Genomic DNA, 20,687 nt, shown 5'->3' with positions numbered 1-20,687 from the left:
TAAAGCAAAAAATAAACTCAGGAGAGGAGGAAGAAAGGGAGGCGAAAGGAAGCGTGAAGAGATAAGAGGAGGATAGTGTAATGGTGAGAGAGAAAAAGAGTGATGAAGGCTGCAGAGAAAATGATTCAGTGACTCAAGTTGCTATGAGGAATGCAGTAGTGTGTGTGTGTGTGTGTGTGTGTGTATAGTGAGGTGGTGTACTGGGTATGAGGCAAGAATGCATGAACATGTGCACAGTGTTTATGTGTCAGTATTGGCAGACATGCAGAAAGGTGCATGCAGGCAGGCACGTGCCGATGTGGGCATGTTTGTATGTGTGAGTGTGCGTTATGGCAGGAGTGATTAACTACAATGAGCCTTGGCAGCCAATAAACAAGCAGGCAGGCTGTGTTTCATTCCTTAATGAGTCCCCCTTATCTCTTACCCTCCTCTCCTCTCCTCCTTCCATGCATCCTTTATTCACTCTCCTTTACATTATCTCATTCATTCCCGCTCTCCATGTCCCATTATCATTCATCTTGCATCCTCCACTTCTACCCCTCTTTTAATATTTCCTTGCTCGACCACTTTTTCAGCTTAATCCTCCTCCCACCCTCTGCTTCCTCCTCATTCCCTCGATTCCCCCCCAGGAGGAAACAAAAAACCAGGAGGAGGTGACTTTGCCACGATCTTTCAGACTGTGGGCCTGTAACACAAGCAGGGTTCATTTGTTCAAGTCAGGAGCGTGATTTGCAAAAATATCTTAGTAGCATTTGATTATATTCTGTTCGGGATGGCAGTGACTTTTCCAGGGCTGTAACTAACAGTCAATTTCATTATTGATTAAACCGTTTTTTATGTTTTCAGTTAATCAATTAATTGTTTTGTCTATAGAAAGACAAAGTAAATGGTGGAAAATGCCTGTTATAATTTCCAACCAAGCTGACGTCTTCAAATGTCGTTTTGTTTGACCAGTAGTGCAAAACCTAAAGATATTGATACATTCAGTTTACCATCATGAGTGACAAAGAAAAGCATTAAATCCTTATGTCAGAAACCAGAAACAGCAGACATTTATGCTTAAAAAAATTACTGAAATTATTTGATTATCGAAATAGTTATCCAATTAATTGTTGGAGCTCTAGCTTTTTCCTCCACATTTTTGATTTTTATGAAAATAGCTCAACACCTATTGGCTGGGTTGTCATGAAATTAAAACATTTAGGATAAAAACACCTCAGTGAGTAATTTATATCTCTGACAGGCATTAAATTAGCTAACACTCAATAAATGCTTGAGATTTAGCAGAAGGTGAAGTCGGCTGCAGTCAGCCAAATATTAAATCGAAATAGTGTCCAGATGCTTCGGATTGCGTTTCTAAACATCAGTCAGGTATCTGTGAGAGTTTTCCAATCTCTCCTACCATCTGTACACATTTGCACACATCATATCTGGGCTGCATATGTCGAAAATATCTTAATTAAATAAACTCCAAATCCAATTCCTCCCATTCAAGAAAAAGCCAAGATACAAAAGATGCCCAGTTTAACCCGTCAGTGACAGTGTGTGTGTTTCCAAGGGATTTTTGATTCAGTAATAAGTCGCCCACCCACCATGCAAGGGGTTCTCAACTGTCAAATTGCAAAAGCATTGTTAGAGTGATTTTTCAGTTCTGAGCGATTTTCCCTGCGCCTTCTGTGCACATGTTGACGTCAAACAAAAAAGAAAAAACACCTGGTCATGACTTGAACTCATGCTTTCTAATGTGTTGCCTTCCATAAATCAAATTAACTGCAGTTATATCTAGTTAATGGGATTAGAGCAGGGACACAATGTAGGAGACATCAATCTGGTCTGGAAGTCAGCCATGGATTTGGTTCTTTCACATCTCACAGGGTCTCCTTGGCCAGCTGGCAGGGGCTGCTGGTCCATGATTTACAGTAATGTCTCCCTATTTTGCTGCAGCAGTGACTTCGGTAATTGTACAACATATGCAGTGCAGAGGAAAGCTAAAAGATAATCCATATAAAACATTTTTTACATGGGTTCTGTAAAACTTGAAGGATTAGTTTCACATTTCAGTTGATTTGCCTTCATGCGAAATGTTGGATGAGAAGATTAATATCACTCTGTATCTTATATTCTTACAGACATCAGCCAGCTAACTTATTTCAACACAAAGACTTGAAGGAGGGGTAAACAGCTAGCCTGCCTCTACTCAAAGGTAAAATAAAGAAATAAAAAAAGTCAACCTACAAGCACCTCAAGTTCAGTAAAACTAACAAGTTTATGTGTTTAATGTGTTGAATCCTTAGAAAATCCGAAGTGTAAAAGTGACAAGTTGTGGTTTTATGGGGGATTTTGGGCTGAAACGAATTCTTGGCTGGGCACAGTGACTTCCTCGAGTCTTGTCATTCCAGCCAAGAAATAGTCCAGCACAACCCACTGCAAGGTCACAAATTTCTGTTTTCACACAAACAAGCTATAACATGGCCTATACCGGCACCTCTACAGTGAGCTTGACAGATCTTCCTGTAGGCAGTTTTTGTAACCCTTGGACAGACCCAGGCTAGTTCTTTCCTGTTGCTAAAGCCTGTTGGTGCTAAAGCCTAAAGACATGATGGTGGTACAAGTCTCTGCAAGAAAGCAAATACGTGTATTTCCAAAACATTGAGCTATTCCTTAAAGTCTCTATTTAAATTTTTACCAATTTTGGAAATAACCAATAACCAAACCCAATTACCAATTTGTTATAACAATGAAAGAATACAGGACATTGGATGCACTGCTGTCAGTGTTACTGTCACTGCAAATTTCACATGTGCTGTGCACTATTTGCAAATTCTATGGTAAAGAGTCACTTTATACACTAAAAGTTATTGAGGATGATTGGAAAAGCCCCCTTCAATTCTCTCAAATACTCTTGCATAAATTTTCAGAATCAAGACATACAAGACATTTAAAATGCTCATAAATTGTAAAATACTGATATTTTTATTTTTCAAAAATGCAGCAGAAATGTTTTATGCTTGACACAATCCAGCCATCCGCTGAGTCAATAAACCCATATGAAAAAAATATTTAGTCAATCAAACATCCGTTAAATGTTACTTTTATATCATTTTGTAAAAGTTCTTTGCTTGCCATCCACAAATTTTTCAGCTTTCATTTTTCATGTATTCTGTTGACATTTAACTAAAATCTCTCATGAAGAAGTTACTTAGGATGAGAGGAGGTTAAATAGGCCTCACTGTGACAAAGCTGCATGTAGTCGCACAGATGAGGCTGGGAGAGGGGAAGGTCGGGTTTGGAGGGGACACGGGTTCAGGTAAGGAAGGAAAAAGAAGAGGAGGACAAAACAGGAAAGTTACAATATCAGAGTTAGGGCCTTTGGTTGAGTTACTGGTCAGGATCAACGTATGGGACTTTGGGGTTGGTTGGTACATAGGCAACGTTTTTAGCTTAGTTGCAACCAAACAGACAGAGTTTGACCATTTGTCATTTTAAGTGGCTGCCATGTCACTCTCTCCTACATGACTTATTAATATGAGATGTTTGGATTAAATGAGTGCTGGGTATGTTTTTATAGTCACACAAAGCAGTAACCACCATAGCCTTCAAGCACTCACTGTACTTAAGTCAGCAGGAAAATGTCCCTCTGAAATAAGAATCATTATTACCACAAGATGTGGGTTTGGTGTTTTCATAATTAATGTCACATCTTTTGAAGTGTGTCTTAGTGGAAATTAAAAAAAAAACGAATGCTCCATTAAAAGGATATTAAGGCTTAAAAAGCGGTATGTTTAGAGGCATATTTGCCTTCGATGTCAAGTCTCTCACTATCACACAAAGTCCCTGCTCAGCTATACCCAGGCTCCATCTCATTCATCAAAATTTGGCTCCAAACAATTGGCAACATGGTGGCAGGTAGTAAAGCAAACTGCGGGCTCTAAAATGTGGTTGAGAGATCCACATTTATCTATAGACGATGGCTAACACTGAGGAGAGATGTTAACCTGCAACAATTCTTTGTTTTAGAGAAAGTGACATAGATTAAATACAACTTGGCTAATTTCTTTCAGTCGGTTGCTTTGAGAGGGGCAAGGTTTCAGTCACCATTAGGTAGTTCGAGCAGAGGCTCCTCTAGACATAGTGGGGCCTCTGGTGAGGTGTAAAGATCAGATCATCACTTTTTGGGACAAGCTGTGACTTGGGACCCCCTGAATCATCACCACATGTCTGTCATGCGGAGACATTAACTAAGGTTGGGGTTATTAGGAATTAAGGGTAAGGCCTTTAAGAAGAATTTTAGGAACAGTGCAGGGGTGGGGGGGGGGGCGACAGGAAGGGATTAGATACAAAGGGTTAAAGATCATGGTTTTTGGCTGGTGCTCAATCATCAAACCAATATTGCATTATCTACACAGTACTAGCTCCTCATCCGATGGTCAAACAAATAGACAGGATGGTGTGAAAAATGCCTTATACTTCAACTACTAAACAAGTATCTGGATGCTTACATAGTTAAGAATTATTGAAATGGCTGTGCATAGCAAATATAGCCTTTAAATAAAGGTACTGTGTACATACTACAGTGGGTGAGATAGAAAGACAACCAGCCTTGCTTCAGGACATCTATACAATAATATAGTAATATCTGAAATGAAAGCAATAATGTGGTTAAATAAGTCATGTTTTAATGCAAGAGCAGGTAAATGCTATAAATCATAATATATCATCTGTATCTTTCCATTCTATTTACAAGAGTTTAACACATAGCTGGTTAGAGTGATTCTTCAGTAAGTCTGGCAACTCTTCAGAGGCCCTTTCTTCTTCTGAAGCTAATTCCTGTCTCTTGGCACACTTTCCATTCCTGTGTTTTCCATATCACTCCATATCTCACTTCGCCTGTCTCGCTCTCACAGCTGTTAAATCCCTCTCAATGAAATCTTAATCTCTTTCCCACCATCTCGCTAACTTTTCCTTCAGCTAATGTTGGTTTTTTTTTTTTCCTTTTTTTTTTTTTTTTAAATCCCCCTCTTCCTCCCTGTCTGTTTTTACATCCATCTCTCGCTGAAATGTGTTATTTTTCTCCTCAGCTTAGTTTGATCCTTGGCAGATAGGGCCTTTGATCTTTTAATGGAAAAAAAAATGCTACATTCACATTTCACAGGTTGTTCAAGTTGACATCAGCAGTCTGTGTGTGGTACTTCTTAGCTCAGTTCTGCATCTGCGCTCTGCTCTGCTCAGTTCCTGGCACTGCTTCACTGTGCAGCACAGGTACAGTAGGAGATGTAAACTGATCCATGACTGACCCTTTTGCCACAGTGCTCCTCTTCCTCCTCAGGTGTAGAAAAAGCAGAAGATTTAATATCCAAAGCGGGTTTGGAGACATTTGATGGATGTCTTGGCTCGACAAGTTCCAGGTTATGAGCGAGTGATGCATAGAACTGCATCTCCTGGGATCCAGTCTGTCTTCAGTTCCCCCGACATGCAACACACAGCTGTCTGTCTTTTCATCCTGTTACTGAAAATGTCTGTCTGTCACTCCATCTGTAACAATCCTGCAGGGCAATTAGTAGAGGTATTTAAGTCTTTAGTTTTATGTGTTTTTTGTGTGTGTGTGTGTGTGTGTGTGTGGGTGTGTGTGTGTGTGTGTGTGTGTGTGGGTGTGTGTGGGTGTGTTGTGTGTGTGTTAGTATGAGTGTGTGTTTCTAATTATGTCCCTGTATGTGCGAGTATCTTGCTGCGGTTATACACGCGTGGTGGAGTGTGTGTGCGTGGAGATGTGTGTGTGTGGCAAGTGTGTATTACTATATGGGCTATGGTGTGTGTATCCCTGGTGAGGGTGCCCCATCCTCATGCCCACCACTGATCCGGGTGTCATGGGGGTCATTGGCGTTGCTGGGGTAACAGGGTGTGATCCAGGGGTCACAGGCAGTGATCCTGGGGTCAGGGACGTCATGAGTGGGACGTCATCGGGTGAGCGGCGCAAGGTGAGGGTGTAATCGGGTGGGCAGGTGAGGCGCACGGTGTCCAGTGTGCTGTAGATGTCCTGGGTGTCCAGGCCGTCCAGAGCGTCCAGCGTATCCAGAGTGTGATGGTGGTGAGTGTTGTTCCTTTCATCTGCTGATGCTGCATCACACTCCAGCTGCTTCACCTAAAAACATGAATGATTGGATAGGTGATGAGATGACGATGGAGGGAAAGTATTGAGGGAAGATAGAGACAGAACCTTATAATCAAGTCTAGGTCTGCAGCTAATGATTATTTTCATTATCAATTAATCTACTGATTATTTTCTTCATTAACTGATTAAAAAATACTGCTTTATGTTAAAAAAAAAAAAAAAAGAAAATAGTGAAAAATGCCCATCAAAATTTCCTAAAGCCTGAGGTTTCGTCTTTGTGCAACCAATCATCTAAACCCTTAAGATAGTCCACTTACAATCATCAGCAAATCCTTACAACTAAGAGACTGCAGCCAGAAAATTATTTTGGCCTTCATGCATGAAAAGTGATTAAACAATGAATCTGTGATCAAAATAGTTCATTTTATGGCGATTAAGTAGTCCATTAATCAACTAATCGTTCAAGTCTAATCAAATCCCATATTATTGTGGCTCGGCAATATTGTTCAAATCACAAATCACAATTTCATCCAGATTTTTTTCCGATATTGATATATGTTATGATGGTAAATGTATGCATAATTATGTACAAAATAATCAAATGATGTTCAGTGCAATAAACTATTAATTAAAAAAAACATTAATCATGTGTTTTCAAAATAACAGCTTTTTTTTTTTTTATTCACACACTAACAGCATTTTGTAAAAGCCCCACATTTGTTCCAGTCAGGGCTACGAACGAAGTTAAATTCACATTCAGACTTTATCTGCTATTTGTCATCATTTTCTGAACCACTCCTGACTTAGTCTGACTGCTTTTTAGCTGAGCCTGGTTAGTATGTGTTTGTTTCTTCGTCAGGCATAAATCACAATAATGTGCGCTGTAAAAAAAAAAAAAAAAAAGACTATGCTTGATTTTTGCTTGTCACACCACTGGGTTACAAAACACCACATGAAAAGGAATGACATTTAAAATAAATAAAACATAATTAGAACAGCAGCTGCAATGCTGAGCTACATTAATGTACTTGAATTGCCAATAACAGTAATATGAGGTTTCAAAGCAACTATGAGCTCATAAGCGGCCATATAGTCAGCGGATGAATTGGAGGCAATTGGAAGCAATTCAGGCAACTGGACACAGCTCACACGTGCACATGCATCAAAGCACACTCACAGATACACACACAAACACACACGTTCTCGCACTGATAATGTCTGCTGATGACAGGCTGTGTTTTGCAGGAGTGCTCTACTGGCAGCTCCGCTGGCAGCTGCTCTACTGGCAAGAAAGGAGTTCATTCAGATTGTCACACACGACCTCATCTGGCTTAATGTTACTGAAACTTGAAAAAAATATGTGCGATTATTAGCAATAACTAAGCATGACTATTGCTAATATAGCCTAATAACATAACTTAATTATCTGGCTACAGAAGCATACAGTCACTCCACACAATCTACACCAGCTTCAGCTTTGATTAAACATCCCAGTGCGAACACATGCAAATAAAACTACAATAACAGGTTGACTCACCTGTAATGACATCAGCCCTTCTCCCTGTAGGTGGGCGGCGACATCTGCAGGTGTGATATCTCGTCTCGGGGGAGGAAGTGGACGTGGCCTACGATGCTCCAGACGCCTCTTGTCTTTCTTGTAGAGCAGAGCCGCGAACGCGAGGATGTTAAGAAACAACAGTGACGCTCCCACAGCAATCGTCACAGAGAGTTCAGTGGAGTAGTCCTCATTAGGGACGTGGACCCCGTTTTCCTCTCCACCTTGGCCTAAAGCAGACTCCGGAGGCTGTGGTGTCCCTCCTTGTGAGCCCGGGTGACGAGTGCTGCTTGGAGGCCAACCTTTGGACAGGCGCTTGGTGTAAGAATAAGGGGTGTCGTCCTGTGGAGAGGGACTGTGTGTGAAGGAGGACACCGACTGGAGGAGCTCATTGACATGATGCAAGTGAGGCACCAGCTGGAGCCAGAAGGAGATTTTGGTGGCCCGGTAGTGATCTCTGACACGAGGCTTGAGGCCGATGTGGAGGTACAGCTGCTCTTTAGGGGTGTACTTAGACCAGGCCACTTCTTCAAAGCGGTTAGGTTTCGTGTGGATAAACTTGGTGTCTTGAGGAACCGGCTGGTTTGGATCACTGGAAAGAGTGGAAACACAATGACTTATTTATTCACATCTAGGTGGGTTGGTTTGTTTTTTAAGATTTCGAGGTAACAAAAAAAAAGAGGGATTAATCATTTTTGTTGTGACATTTCTTTCATACTCTCTGAGCCAGGTGTTCTCAGAGAGATAACTGAAATCATATACAAAAGGATATAGAGAAAAAATATATAACGACAACAGGATTATCTCGGCAGCAGTGAAATACCTGTCGGCTCTGAGCAGTTTAACAGATGAAAACGCCATGTGAAAATTGAAATCAAATCACCAAAAGTAATAGTAAAACTTGACATGGTGATATAGCTGCTAATAACTACAGCCTCCTTCAACTGTTTATGATCAACAAAGGCTTAAGCCACAAAACTGAAATGAATCAGAGAATACACGGTTCCCACCCACATATCTGCCATGTGCCAATATTTCATGCTTTTCAGCTTTTCACGTGTCCGAGACTCGACTAACAGAGCTGCTGAGGACTTTTTCTCCGCTGAGCAGGCTGACTTTCTCTCTCACTGGCCAGTTTCGCCAGCGCTGGCACACATCTTTCTAATCAATATTCAACTGACATAAGGCAAACCAGTGGCAAAAAATACTTGCTCAAAGCAAAATACGTGTTTATTTTCCCTGTAAACATAGCTCAGAGGTGGTTTAGTTCAGATCATTGTTTTTAGTCCACTTTATATGCCTTGCATTTCAGTTGCACACTTCAGACTCCTGCAGTTTGTACAGTGTGCAGATATTTTTCCCCCTCTAGCAAACATTAAAGTGTCAGATATCTACATTGGAGATTGTGTGTGTGTGTGTGTGTGTGTGTGTGTGTGTGTGTGTGTGTGTGTGTGTGTGTGTGTGTGTGTGTTTGTTACAGCAAACATATCCTGAAAAATCACTTCTCTGACACGAACGGACAGGCATTTATTTGTCGATTTGCCGACTTATTTGTGTCAGCAGCTGAGATGTCGTAAATGAAACGGCAGCACGTCTTCGCAGACTTGCCAGTTACACACTATGTGCTCACTTGTCAATCAACACCTTATGAGAGGCACAAAAAGGCAGCAAGCATGAAGACCTACCAGCACACAAACGCATACAAGCTGAGGATTTATACGCCCACACAGAGGCTTACAAAATATACATCAGGGAGCATCACATCCTCCCTGCTAAATTGAGCTGTCGCAGAGTTCCATCACCATCTGAGGCACTCTCAGCCGAGCGAAATCCTTCCTCAGATAAAGTTCCCCATTGATAATTGAAGTGCACACTGAAATCGTCACATCCCTCCTCGGTGATTTTGCTCTGCTCAGCCTGCTGCGGTGGTAATGACAATACTGACTATGGGCAGGAGAACTGCTAACTTGATGCGATGTGATTGCCTTAATGCACCCGCATCAAAGACAATTTGTTTTTCACGCCACAGTCAAAATATGTGCGAGCACTGTCCTGATTCTGTATGTTGTGAGATAGCAAGGCTCTGTGGTGATTTAGATCAAGGTCTAGACTGCAGATGTCTCTGTAAATCTGAAGAGGTCTCAGCGGAGTGAGCCTCAATTGGATTAATTACTGGTAATTACTCACTTCGAGCACTGCAGAAAGACGGTCCATCCTCAACAATTACTTTTATCTTGTATATCATGTCAGAGTGGAGAGATAAAAGCTACCCTTATCAATGTGGATTGTCGGGTTTTTTAAAGTTTCAATGTGGATTTTTTTCTACAACAAACTGGTTTTTTTAGCTACTGGCAAAACCATTTCACTTTCAATTTAATAAATTAGATGTCTAGAGGCTTTTTTTTTTAGTCACTGGCAAATCATTTCAACTTTAATTTAACATACTGAATAAGCTCTCTCTCTTATTGCACCAGTTCTGACCGTAAATGAGCGAATGAGGAAAAGAGAAGTTGAGAAGAAAAGATTTATCAGACTGTAGCCAACCTTTCGTTCTTCTTTTTGGACATTACCTTGGCTTTCCTCAATGACCTTTTCAAGAGCAGGGGTCCTTTAACTTTCTCAGCCAAGGTCCAGAGAAGAAAAGCCTTGTCAAGATTTTGACATGACAGAGAACCTGTGTGCACCCTCTGCCCAAAAGTAGTCCGCAGTTTTTCTTTCAGTTTTAAGCCTTCATTACGAATGAAATCTATTTTGTCTGAAAAGCGTTGCATCTCGTGACAGAAAAAACTTGACAGAGAGATGGATTTAATCTAAGACTCCTGCACACTACATCTACATTTCTTTCAAATTGTACATATGTTTGCTTAATGCCTCAGTAATTAAAACCTGTAATTCTCTCTGCATCTCTCTGTGTAAACCCTGCCAGATAACTACACTCTGCGCCCATATTCATGTTTTCCTAAAGAGAATTTATCGAGTACCGCAAAGTGGAGAGGCACTATGCCGTCTTTCTTGGTGACACCATAGACTTGAATCTTGACCGTCTAATTTCTAGCTTGGAAGAGATTTGTTCGTGTAAAATCAAGAGTGAGCTGTCCGCACTTACAGCAACAACACTTCACGTTGCCAGAACCTTGTCTCTTCAGAGATTCAAAGATAAAAGGATGTAAAGCGATTGATTCTCCATTGACAGCTGTGTGTTTTCTTTTACATATTAAAATGTGATTAAACGGCCTGGCTTTCATTCACTATCATGAGACATTTTCTACATGTGGGTGGGGATTAGATATTAATAGCAGAAGTTATAAACAGATTTCTCTGCCTAAAAAGGCAGAAATAAAGAGAGGTGAATCATGCTGAAGCTGTTCTTTGTTTTGTGTTGTTTTCTTGATTTTTCTCTAAATTGTTCTTGTCAGGCAAAAGGAAAATCAACGTCTCACAGCAGTGTGCATTTTAACAGCTCACCCAGTCTTGGCGAAGTTGGTCCAGTAAGTCATGACTACAGCGCTCAGCATCACATCGTTCTTGGAGAAGTTGCAGTTGAACAGATCGGTGGGTCCCACCATGGGCACGCCGAACACGTACGGCACCTACACACACACACACACACACACACACACACACACACACACACACACACACGTTAGAATGGCTTACCATTAGAGCCCACAGTTGATATTCATTAATTTGACAGTAACTCTAACCATAACTGAATCATGTCAAACTCTAACCTCGTCCCAGTGAAGAAAGAAACAGCTTCATATGTAACTGCAACTTAAACTCAGGTCACTAAACCCATCTTCAGTTGGACAAGTCATCCCTACTCATCTGGACTGAAATTCATCCGCACACACACCAACCACAAATACATGCACACACACACATTCAGTGTGCTAAACATAAGGCAACACTTAAAGAAAAAAAATATATGGATATTAATTATTTACTATTCAATAAATACTGAGGATAATTATTACTGGAATAAATCTAATCATCGTAGCAGTAAATTTATGGTAGATAAGATGACTTCAGAATTATATATTTCATGTCAAAGATTTCAAGCTGTAGAGAACTGCTTGATTCAACTTGTTAAGCACTTTGAGCAGATCAATGTGACCCTTCAAGGATATCTAAACCAATGGCTCTTGTTTCATTGTATGAATATTTCAGAAATCCTTCAGACATTTTTCACTTACATTTGTGCCTCGCTCCGCTTTAGAACTGAGTACCCAACCCAGTCACTCTGACTTCTCTCCTTCATATTTAATATCACACCTTGAGCCAACAAACGCTGTCAATAATGTTATTTCTGTAAAGCAAAGCAGCGCTGTGACATCATCTTACCTCATCACCATGGGCGGAGTCAGCCCAGGGCGGAGTGGCATCACTCTGGCAGTGGTGGTAAAAGGAGTAGAAGTAGGTGGGAGACCCATACTGAGCGTGAAGGTCAGCTGTGGCGATTGCTGGTGCCACCCATTGGTGGTCTGTAAATAGCGCGACCAGAGTCTTTCGTCGGGTTTCTGCATTGTCGCGGTCTGCCCAGTCCGTGTACATGAACCTTTAATCAATACATTTAAAATTAGCCAATAAGCTAATTGGTCACCCAATTAATCAATTAAGGTCAAGTCCATCATTCTATCAATCAATCTTTAAAGAAATCAGTTGTTCTTACAGTATGCAAAAATACAAATTAAAGGTATCACACTGTATACAGTGTATTCACATGCACACATATACATTTATTCACTTTCCTGTCAAGAGTGAGAAGAGGAGATCGACACCGCTCTCAAGTCTTTGCAGTAAATGTCTCTAATTTACATGTTATGTCTTGTTTGTTTAATCCACAAAAAGAAATATAAAATATACACTTGTACTATTTCTTGAGCCTCTTATTTTTACAATTTCGGTTTTTGTACAAATTAAATAAATGAGATGTGTTAAATTACTGCATTTTAAGTGCTCGTAGGTGAGGTTTTTTTAATCAAGGACACAGCCAGGCTAACTGTTTCAGCCTGTTTCCAGTCTTTCTGCTAAATGAATCATCTCCTGACGGAGCTTCATATTCAAGCGTTAGACATGAGACTGGTATCAGTGTTCTCATCTAACTCTCAGCAAAACATCAAACAAATGTACTTCTCAACCTACTCCTTAAATATATTCAGACATATACTGACTCACTCACCTTATGCTCTCTCTCAGTGTGTCTCGGCCTTCTGGGTATCCATATAAACTATCCACAAAGTCTGACACAGCAAAGTCAAAGTCCTCAGCAGTGACACCGTCCTCTGAGTCCACAATGCCCTCCACAAACTTCACGCCTTCACCCTGATTAACCCCAAGCATCACGTCGTAGTTCAGAAATTCTCCCTGCTCCATCAGAATCTGGGGGTCATCTGGTATAACATCACCATCAATCACGGGGGCAAAAGCCGTGTGATATTTGGCCGGCGTTATGTTCTGCTCCACAAGTTCCCGGTAACTCCGGCCCTGGAGGCAGGCAACCAGTTGGGTGCTGTCGTCGATGCCACAGCCCACCCTCTCACCGAGCTGCCGGGCGTACTTGCTGGGCTGGTAGTTGACAGCCCAACTGGCTAAAGCACTACCGCTCTGGATGATGGCTCTATGGAACAGGTCTGAGATACACACAAGAACACAAACGTGAATACAAACGGGTGTATAAAGCATATACACACGTATACATTTGTGGATGCACATGCACTCACTCACATATACACGCATGCATGAACGCATGACCATATATTTGCACACTTGAAGAGATGCACAAGACAGATCATGAAGACATATGCACAACAAGCAATCTCACAGCAAGAAAACACAGGAATCACAGGCATGCATTATTCAAAAGGCTGACAGGTCATGGTTAGAGCATCAGGTTAAAAGTTTAAACTACTACAGCTCTTAGCCACATGAGTCACAGGCAAGGCTGTATTATTCAGAGGATACAAAGGCTTATTCAGGCATTTATACCGGTAAATAATGTATCGGTCCACTGGAGACCTTGAAAAGTTTCATAACCCTGAATGTCAAAATTATCACAGCACCCACCTACCAATCATAGGTCACAGGTGCCTACCTGTCTATGCTCTTTCCACGCCCGTGCCTCATTCAGTCAGAGGAGTAAAATCAACTACGTAAACAGGGTTTTTTTTCTTACCTTCAGAGTAATGAGACAAGGTGAGGAGGCTGACACAGGAGGCTCCGGCCCCAGATCCAAACACAGTGACCCTGTTTGGGTCTCCTCCGAAGGCTGCAATGTTCTCCTTCACCCAGCGCAGAGCCTGGATCTGATCCAGCAAGCCGTAGTTCCCCTTTGCTGCCTGGTCACCGGTACTAAGAAACCCTGCCGGCAGACAGAGGGAGTAGTGCTGTTATTACATATGGTAGAGCATATACCACTCAAGTTTAAAGATTTGCATGAAATGGAAGCTGAAAAGCGCAGGAGACAACTGAGCAAACGATGTAAAAATAATGAGTTGATCACAGGAAGATATTTCTGCAGACTTTTTAAGGAGAGTGTCTACATCTTACATTTATAATGCACAGAGGAGCACACAGAGGCGCTGATGTGTTGGACATGAGATCATGGCATCCCCACTGTTAACATTAATTATGCACGAGTCTCCTTCATCATATATTTAAAGAGAAAATTAAAGGAAATCCATGTGCCTCTTCTACAGTCCCTTGGAAATACCCAACAGGGTACATCCATATTCATGTAAATGAATATCAGCTTACCCAAGCACAGACATAAACCTACACACATATGCAGTTACAAATGCAGCTATCCCTTATTCCCTTTACTGCTGACTTTATTAAGTAAACACAAAGGATCCTAATGGCTCACTCCACTACAGTATATCTCATTACTGCAGAAGCTCATTTTTCTGAACCTCAAGCTGGCCCTGAACACATAAGAGTGTAATGAGCAAGAAAGGCTGTGGTGTTAAAATAAGACATTTCATCACTCATGTGCATTTTTGTTAGAAATTTCTCTCATGCAAAAAGGACACATAAACTGTGAGATGTGCTCGCGTACTGTAGTAAGATCTGGGTCAATCATTCAATTTACTGTAATTATTTCTGTAGCTACATGCTCCACTCACAGCCGATTAAGTAAGATTAGCAAAAAATAGCAGTGTGCATAATTGTGCATTGTGTTGCATGTATGGGCTCACCTCACGCATCCAACATATGATGACAAGGAGGAAGAGGAAGACATCGCTATTTTTGATGATGGCTGATGGTGATGATGATGATGATGATGGTGATGATGATGATCATATTGGGGGTGGCATAAAAACAGAGGATGGAGATGAAGACAAAATGAAGCATGTAGGATTTGTTTGGCTCACTGTGGTGATTACAGCTCTGCAACTATTTTTCCCCCGAGGTCAGAATTAAATAGAGTTTTGTTTCACCCACCAAGCAGATGCAGATTTATGCCATCTTATGAAATCAATATTTAATGAAAGCCTTGAAAGCTTCTAAAAAACAGAAAAGCCAGCATGGATCTCATAAACTAATCAATATTTTTTGTTGTTGAATCTTTTAACCTTCTACCACATATTCAACTCTGCTCCGGTGCAGTTTCAAAAACATTCTTCATTAAATCAAAGGAGAACCAGAAGCAGGAGAACTCATACAGTATTAACATGCTGTGTGTGTATAAATCAACTACAAAATGTGCTAAACCTGCATAAAAATGTAGAAAACAAAATAATAGCACAAAATAATTTAAAGAGAAAGAGCATCCCTAAGGTGTAAGAATTCCTCCATTACCTTTTCTCTTATAAGTAAATTTTGTTACAGTCATCCCTGTAACAATTTATGTAAAAGCCAAATATATGTTTCTTTTTATATATGTTTAATTGTTTTACATACTATCACTCATTTTCTGCAACATAAATCCACCTAATAGAGTAAGTAGACTAAGTGATTCTGGTGTGTGGGTTAAATCATTTTTAACACAGATGCATCAACTGAAATCAAACAGGTAATTATAAAACATACATCCTGCTGGCACATTTAAATTAATTTCCTCATATGAATTATTAAATAGTGGGCATCAATTTATTAAAGTGAGGGCATAATTTAACCGAAGCCAATGCAATGATACACATCTCCTACCTCTGACTTACGGTAATCAATATGAAGGCACACTGTGCACACATGCTACTCAATACTCATGCCCTCAGTGTATTTCAGTAAATGATGCCTTCCAACTAAGTTCTTAACTCTCCTGTCCCACCCAGGCTTGGTTATTTTTTATAAATACAGCCACAAAAAGCTTAAATGCCAGGATTTAAGATATTCTATTTATTCAGCCCGTGAGCTTTGCATAGCTGTCTAAAATTAGAAAAACCACAGGGAATCAGATTTTCTCCGTTCAGAGAGCACTGAGTCAGAGAGTCATGGAGGTGAAAAGGATCAGATTTGAGTTGATGCTAGTAGAGGAAAGAAATGGCTTCGGGGGGTTTATTTCCACTAGGGAAACCCATTGTGAACATGTTTTCACTTAAAAAAAAAAAAAAGGCGCTCTGGGTAAGAACAACTCGCTAATGGTTTCTACATTTTATAGTTCATTGAAGGATTAAACAATCCAGATGGTGAATATAATGTCAATTTGATCACAAAAATGAAAATGTTGTGTTGATACATAAAAACAATATCTCAGTATATGCTGACAAAATGGTTGTATCCCCAAAGAAATCAGGTGATGAGGAAAACACACCTGAGTTATTATAAACTATAAAATTGAAAGTGAGGAACAATGGTATGTAATGTTTAGTTAAAAAGAATTGCATTAATGGTTAAGTGTACGTTGCTCTTTACTAATAAAAACATATAATCAAATGAAAAATCAGACAACTCATATATGAACATCACTAGGGTTTGAGTGTTTATCTGTTGTTGATGTTTTGCCCAGATTTAATGACCGATCATCTTGACGGACTAAACTTGCATCTCTTCATATCTCATACCACTTCCTCCATAATATTCTGTCTGTCCTTCGCCTTTTAAACGGCTCAATTCCCAACTTAAATCCATGCGAACTGCTTACATTGCATTTCAAGTTATTATCCATTCATTGCCCTTCTAGCCCCTTTCATTAAGTAAATTACTATACAGAAGGTGTATGAGAACACAGTGATATTATCAGGGTACCCAGAGCACCTTGGCAATAATTGCACTTCTATTGTTCTTTCTCATAACGTGGAGCTTGCTGTTGAAACACGACTACTGCCATTTTAACGCTGGATTGTTTTATTATAGATTTCTGCCTAGTTGCCCATGGTTGGGGCTGTTCCCATTAAATCTAGAAAAAACAACCGTAAAGGTACACAAAGCATGTATGTGTGTCTATATACATTACATGTACCTCTATAGTGAATTGATTGATAAATTCACACTCAGAATAAATTAATAGGATAAAAATGATTGGATTACAGAATCCAGAGGTGTGCTTTTACAGTCATAGAAACAGTGAAGCTAATAGGATCAGGATTAGGGGTTTATTTTGAAGTATGGCTCCACACTAACTGTATACACTACACAAGTCTTCAGCAAATTACAGACATATGGAAGATATATATGAGATATAGAAGATATAACATTTTACCCAATACTCCTAGGCGGTAGTTGAGGGTTATGACAATGACGTTGCCGTAGCTTGCCAGCACACTGCCATCCATCATGTTACCAGTGCCCTCTGTGTACGAGCCACCGTGGACGTAGACCATCACTGGCCGCTGACCCCCCTCCTCATGGATGTCTGGGAAAGAGATAGATAGATAGATAGATAGATAGATAGATAGATAGATAGATAGATAGATAGATAGATAGATAGATAGATAGATAGATAGACGAATGTGCTCAGACCATCAAGGTGACATCACTGAAGCACCTGATGCCAGTGCTATACATAATCATGTTTTGTGCATGAGAGTAGGCACACCTTCCTTATGCCTCCATTCTGTCTGTTGTTTAAATAAATGTTCCCGTCGACTGCGTGTGTGTGTATATATATGTGTCTGACGGTCCACATGTCCATTTGTATGTATCTCAGCCTTTGATCACCATGTGGGCTTATAAATACAAAAGCAGAGATTATCTCTGCCCCCCTTGCTTCCCTATGCTTCATATCACCCTACCTTCAATTCTCAGTGGGTGGATATACTAAATTGAGGCTGTGGGAGTGTTCATGCTTGCCATTGTGTATGTGTGTGTGTGTGTGTGAGCGTGTGTAGGGTCACATGCATCTGTATGAACCAATATGTATGCATGAGTGAGTCTGTGTCCTTCCCACTTTCCTCCACAAGTAAAGGCATAAATCCCTTGGCGATTGACGCAGGTGTCTGCATATTAAGTGTTGGTTCAACCAGCGGCATGCACAGGAGATGGAGGGGATAGGTGGGTGGGTTGGGGGGCAGAGATTAAAAATTTTAGATTTAAAAACAATACAAAATAATGAAATATCATTGTTAAATGTTTATTTAACGAGGGTGTGTCTGTGCCCTGACAGGACATTTTCATGTTTCATTCATTTGTCACAGCCCAAATGCCCCTGAAAGTACCTCTCTGATGAGCCAGTGCCACTTCGATTTGACCTCCGGCCATGAAACTAAACAAAAAACCCTAAACCTAATCATATATGCATATTTATTCACTCCTGCCCGCTGACTTCCCTTACCTTCCTCAGTGGGCACGTAGATATTGAGGTAAAGACAATCCTCGCTCTGGTGAGTGAGGTACGTCGCCGCTATATCCAGGTTAGCCGTGAGCCAGGATGGCATCATATCTCCCAGCATGCTCCTCTCATCCAGCGACTGCGGGCACACGGGAGCAAACTGCGTCACATTTCGTATTCCTGGCCAGGGTAAAGGTGGCTCCGGCGGCTGGAATCGCCGGTCCCCTGTTGGGGGCCTGGCATATGGCACTCCCAGGTACTGGATGACAGGGCCCAGGAGGTCTGAGGGCAGCGGGGTCAAGATGCCACGGATTCGGCCCTGCACCGTGGAGATGACAGGCACAGTCTGCTGCGCCGACGCCGGGTAGAAAGAAAGGGTGAGGCAGAGGGAGAGGAGGAGGTATAGGGACCCGAAGGGGGAGGAGAGGGATGGGAGAGGAGGTGAGGTAGAGGGAGTTTTCCTGGTCCTCAGCTCAGACATAATGGTGGGTTTCGGGGTAGGTGGGAGATCAGAGATGGCAGGGGAAGACGGAGGGACCGGGGGAGGGCGGCGAGAGTTACGGCTTTGTTGACCCTTCAGAGGTATCCAACACTCACACACAGCCGTCGCTCAGTTTGGCCCATTGCACACACAACACACAATCCCGGCTCTCGCAAACAACCTTTTCCCCTTGTGTATGTGTCTGTCTATGGGTGTGTGTATTCCTGTGTGTGAGTCAGTGATTCAGTGCCTCTGAGTGTGTGGTGACTCAGTCAGTGAGTCCCTTGAATACATGTCTGTATGTGTACGTATGTGTGGAAGTGTTTAAGCGAGTGTGTATGTCCTGGACTGGCAATTTGAGCATGTGTGCATGTATGTGTGTGTGTGTGTGTGTGTGTGTGTGTGTGTGTGTGTGTGTGTGTGTGTGTGTGTGTGTGTGAGTGAGTCTCTCGTTATGTAAACAGTAGCATCACTGTTCCTCTGTCACTCTCTCCTTCCGGTCACCCCCATAACAAGCCCAAACTGCCTCCTGGAAAAGAGAAAGAGAGGCAGAGAGATGGAAAAAAAGGCGGATTTAATTAGTGTTCATTAGAATAAGCACAGTGTAAAATAAAATAAAATGTCACACACACACACACACACACACACTCACACACATACACACATACACATGACATCAGATGGATAGACTGTGCTACCTCGCTGCTGTTCACGTTAAAAATAGATATAGGAACGATAGATAGGGCAAACGAGATGTTGTCCGCTCAGCTTAACTTGGTGTTAGAGTGTCAGGGCTGCTGTGTCACACAAGAATGGTGTGTGTGTTTGTGTATCTGTGTGTGAGTGTGTGTGTATCCGGTATGAGCTGCAGACATATGTACAAGTCCTCACTACACACACTGTTTCACAGATCACAGGACCCGGTTGGGGGGGTTGGAGGGGGGTGGAGAGTCACGTCACATGCTTAATTAAACCCTGAATACACTGCGGGGCTCCTGACCTGCATGTAGCATAAGGTAGGAAGTCTGTGACACACACAAACACACACACACACTATGTTCTCTATCTCTCCCACAGATGCAAACACACCTTCATGTCTCTCAATAACAGACACACTTGCACAGGTTTTTGTCTCTTCCAACGATGCACACACACACACACACACACACACACAGCTGCTCCCCAGCCAACACTGCTAGCTCTCTCTGAGGGCCTTAGGGCAGAATATTAACACATACACACACGCACACGTACACGCACACGCACGGAGACAGCAACATCAATTTCTGTGTAATCACACACGCGCACACACACGCGTCCACTATAAGCAGCAAAGATGTCAGAGTGTAAAAACGATCAGTACTATCGCTCCTCCCATGTTTGCATTGGTATTGTATCGGTGTCGGCTGTCCAAGGTGCTAGTTAACATTCCAGTGGTGATCACACACACGCTGATGAATAACGCTCCATTTATCAAAGCAAAGCCGCCTGCCACCCTCTCCTTGTATATTTTTATACAGAAAGAAAAGATTTTAAAAAAAAGCCGCGCTGCCTTTTTATTAAAATGGTCGAGAAAGCGGAAAAGAGCTAAAGAATAAATAGGAGCAAGTGGAGGAGAAAATGCTCGCTTGTAAGGTCTAAATCTAAATCGGCACTGGAGCTGACTACGGCAAAACACACTCACACACACACACACACACACACACACACACACACACACACACACACACACACACACACACACTCAAATGCAAAACCTCAACCTGCATACCCGCTGCAGTAAAAAAAAAAAAAAATCTTCTAAAGACAAAGTAGGATATACCGTACCCAGTCT

General features: G+C 41.5%; 1 protein-coding gene and 1 long non-coding RNA gene across 2 annotated transcripts; one reads left to right on the top strand and one right to left on the bottom strand.

Annotated features, from left to right (window-relative positions):
- Positions 1-5,731: 5,731 nt before the first annotated feature.
- LOC111671518 (neuroligin-4, X-linked-like) lies at positions 5,732-19,172 on the bottom strand. Its single transcript, XM_023428624.2, has 8 exons — positions 18,376-19,172; positions 17,305-17,457; positions 13,840-14,025; positions 12,847-13,297; positions 12,009-12,222; positions 11,130-11,254; positions 7,647-8,256; positions 5,732-6,139 (listed from the first exon to the last, which is right to left on the bottom strand). Exons 1-8 carry the CDS (start codon positions 18,851-18,853, stop codon positions 5,732-5,734), a joined length of 2,625 nt encoding a protein of 874 aa, XP_023284392.1. The 5' UTR covers positions 18,854-19,172.
- LOC147817835 (uncharacterized) lies at positions 5,955-11,025 on the top strand. Its single transcript, XR_015438626.1, has 2 exons — positions 5,955-6,085; positions 7,677-11,025. It is a non-coding gene; the product is annotated as an uncharacterized LOC147817835 (long non-coding RNA).
- Positions 19,173-20,687: the final 1,515 nt, after the last annotated feature.

This window comes from Seriola lalandi, unplaced genomic scaffold, assembly GCF_002814215.2.
Source record: "Seriola lalandi dorsalis isolate HSWRI2012SDOR001 ecotype SW California unplaced genomic scaffold, Sedor1 jcf7180002054881, whole genome shotgun sequence".
NCBI lineage: Eukaryota > Metazoa > Chordata > Actinopteri > Carangiformes > Carangidae > Seriola > Seriola lalandi.
This window is presented reverse-complemented; position numbering and strand designations above follow the sequence as displayed.

Bases quoted from the DNA above. Each gene is read 5' to 3' on its own strand.
- LOC111671518 (XM_023428624.2), bottom strand. From the start codon at position 18,853: ATGTCTGAGCTGAGGACCAGGAAAACTCCCTCTACCTCACCTCCTCTC. The intron at 17,458-18,375 runs GTAAGGGAAGTC...TCTCTTTCCCAG, and splicing joins CTACGTGCCCACTGAGGAAG to ACATCCATGAGGAGGGGGGT. The intron at 14,026-17,304 runs GTAAAATGTTAT...GTCTGCCGGCAG, and splicing joins CTACCGCCTAGGAGTATTGG to GGTTTCTTAGTACCGGTGAC.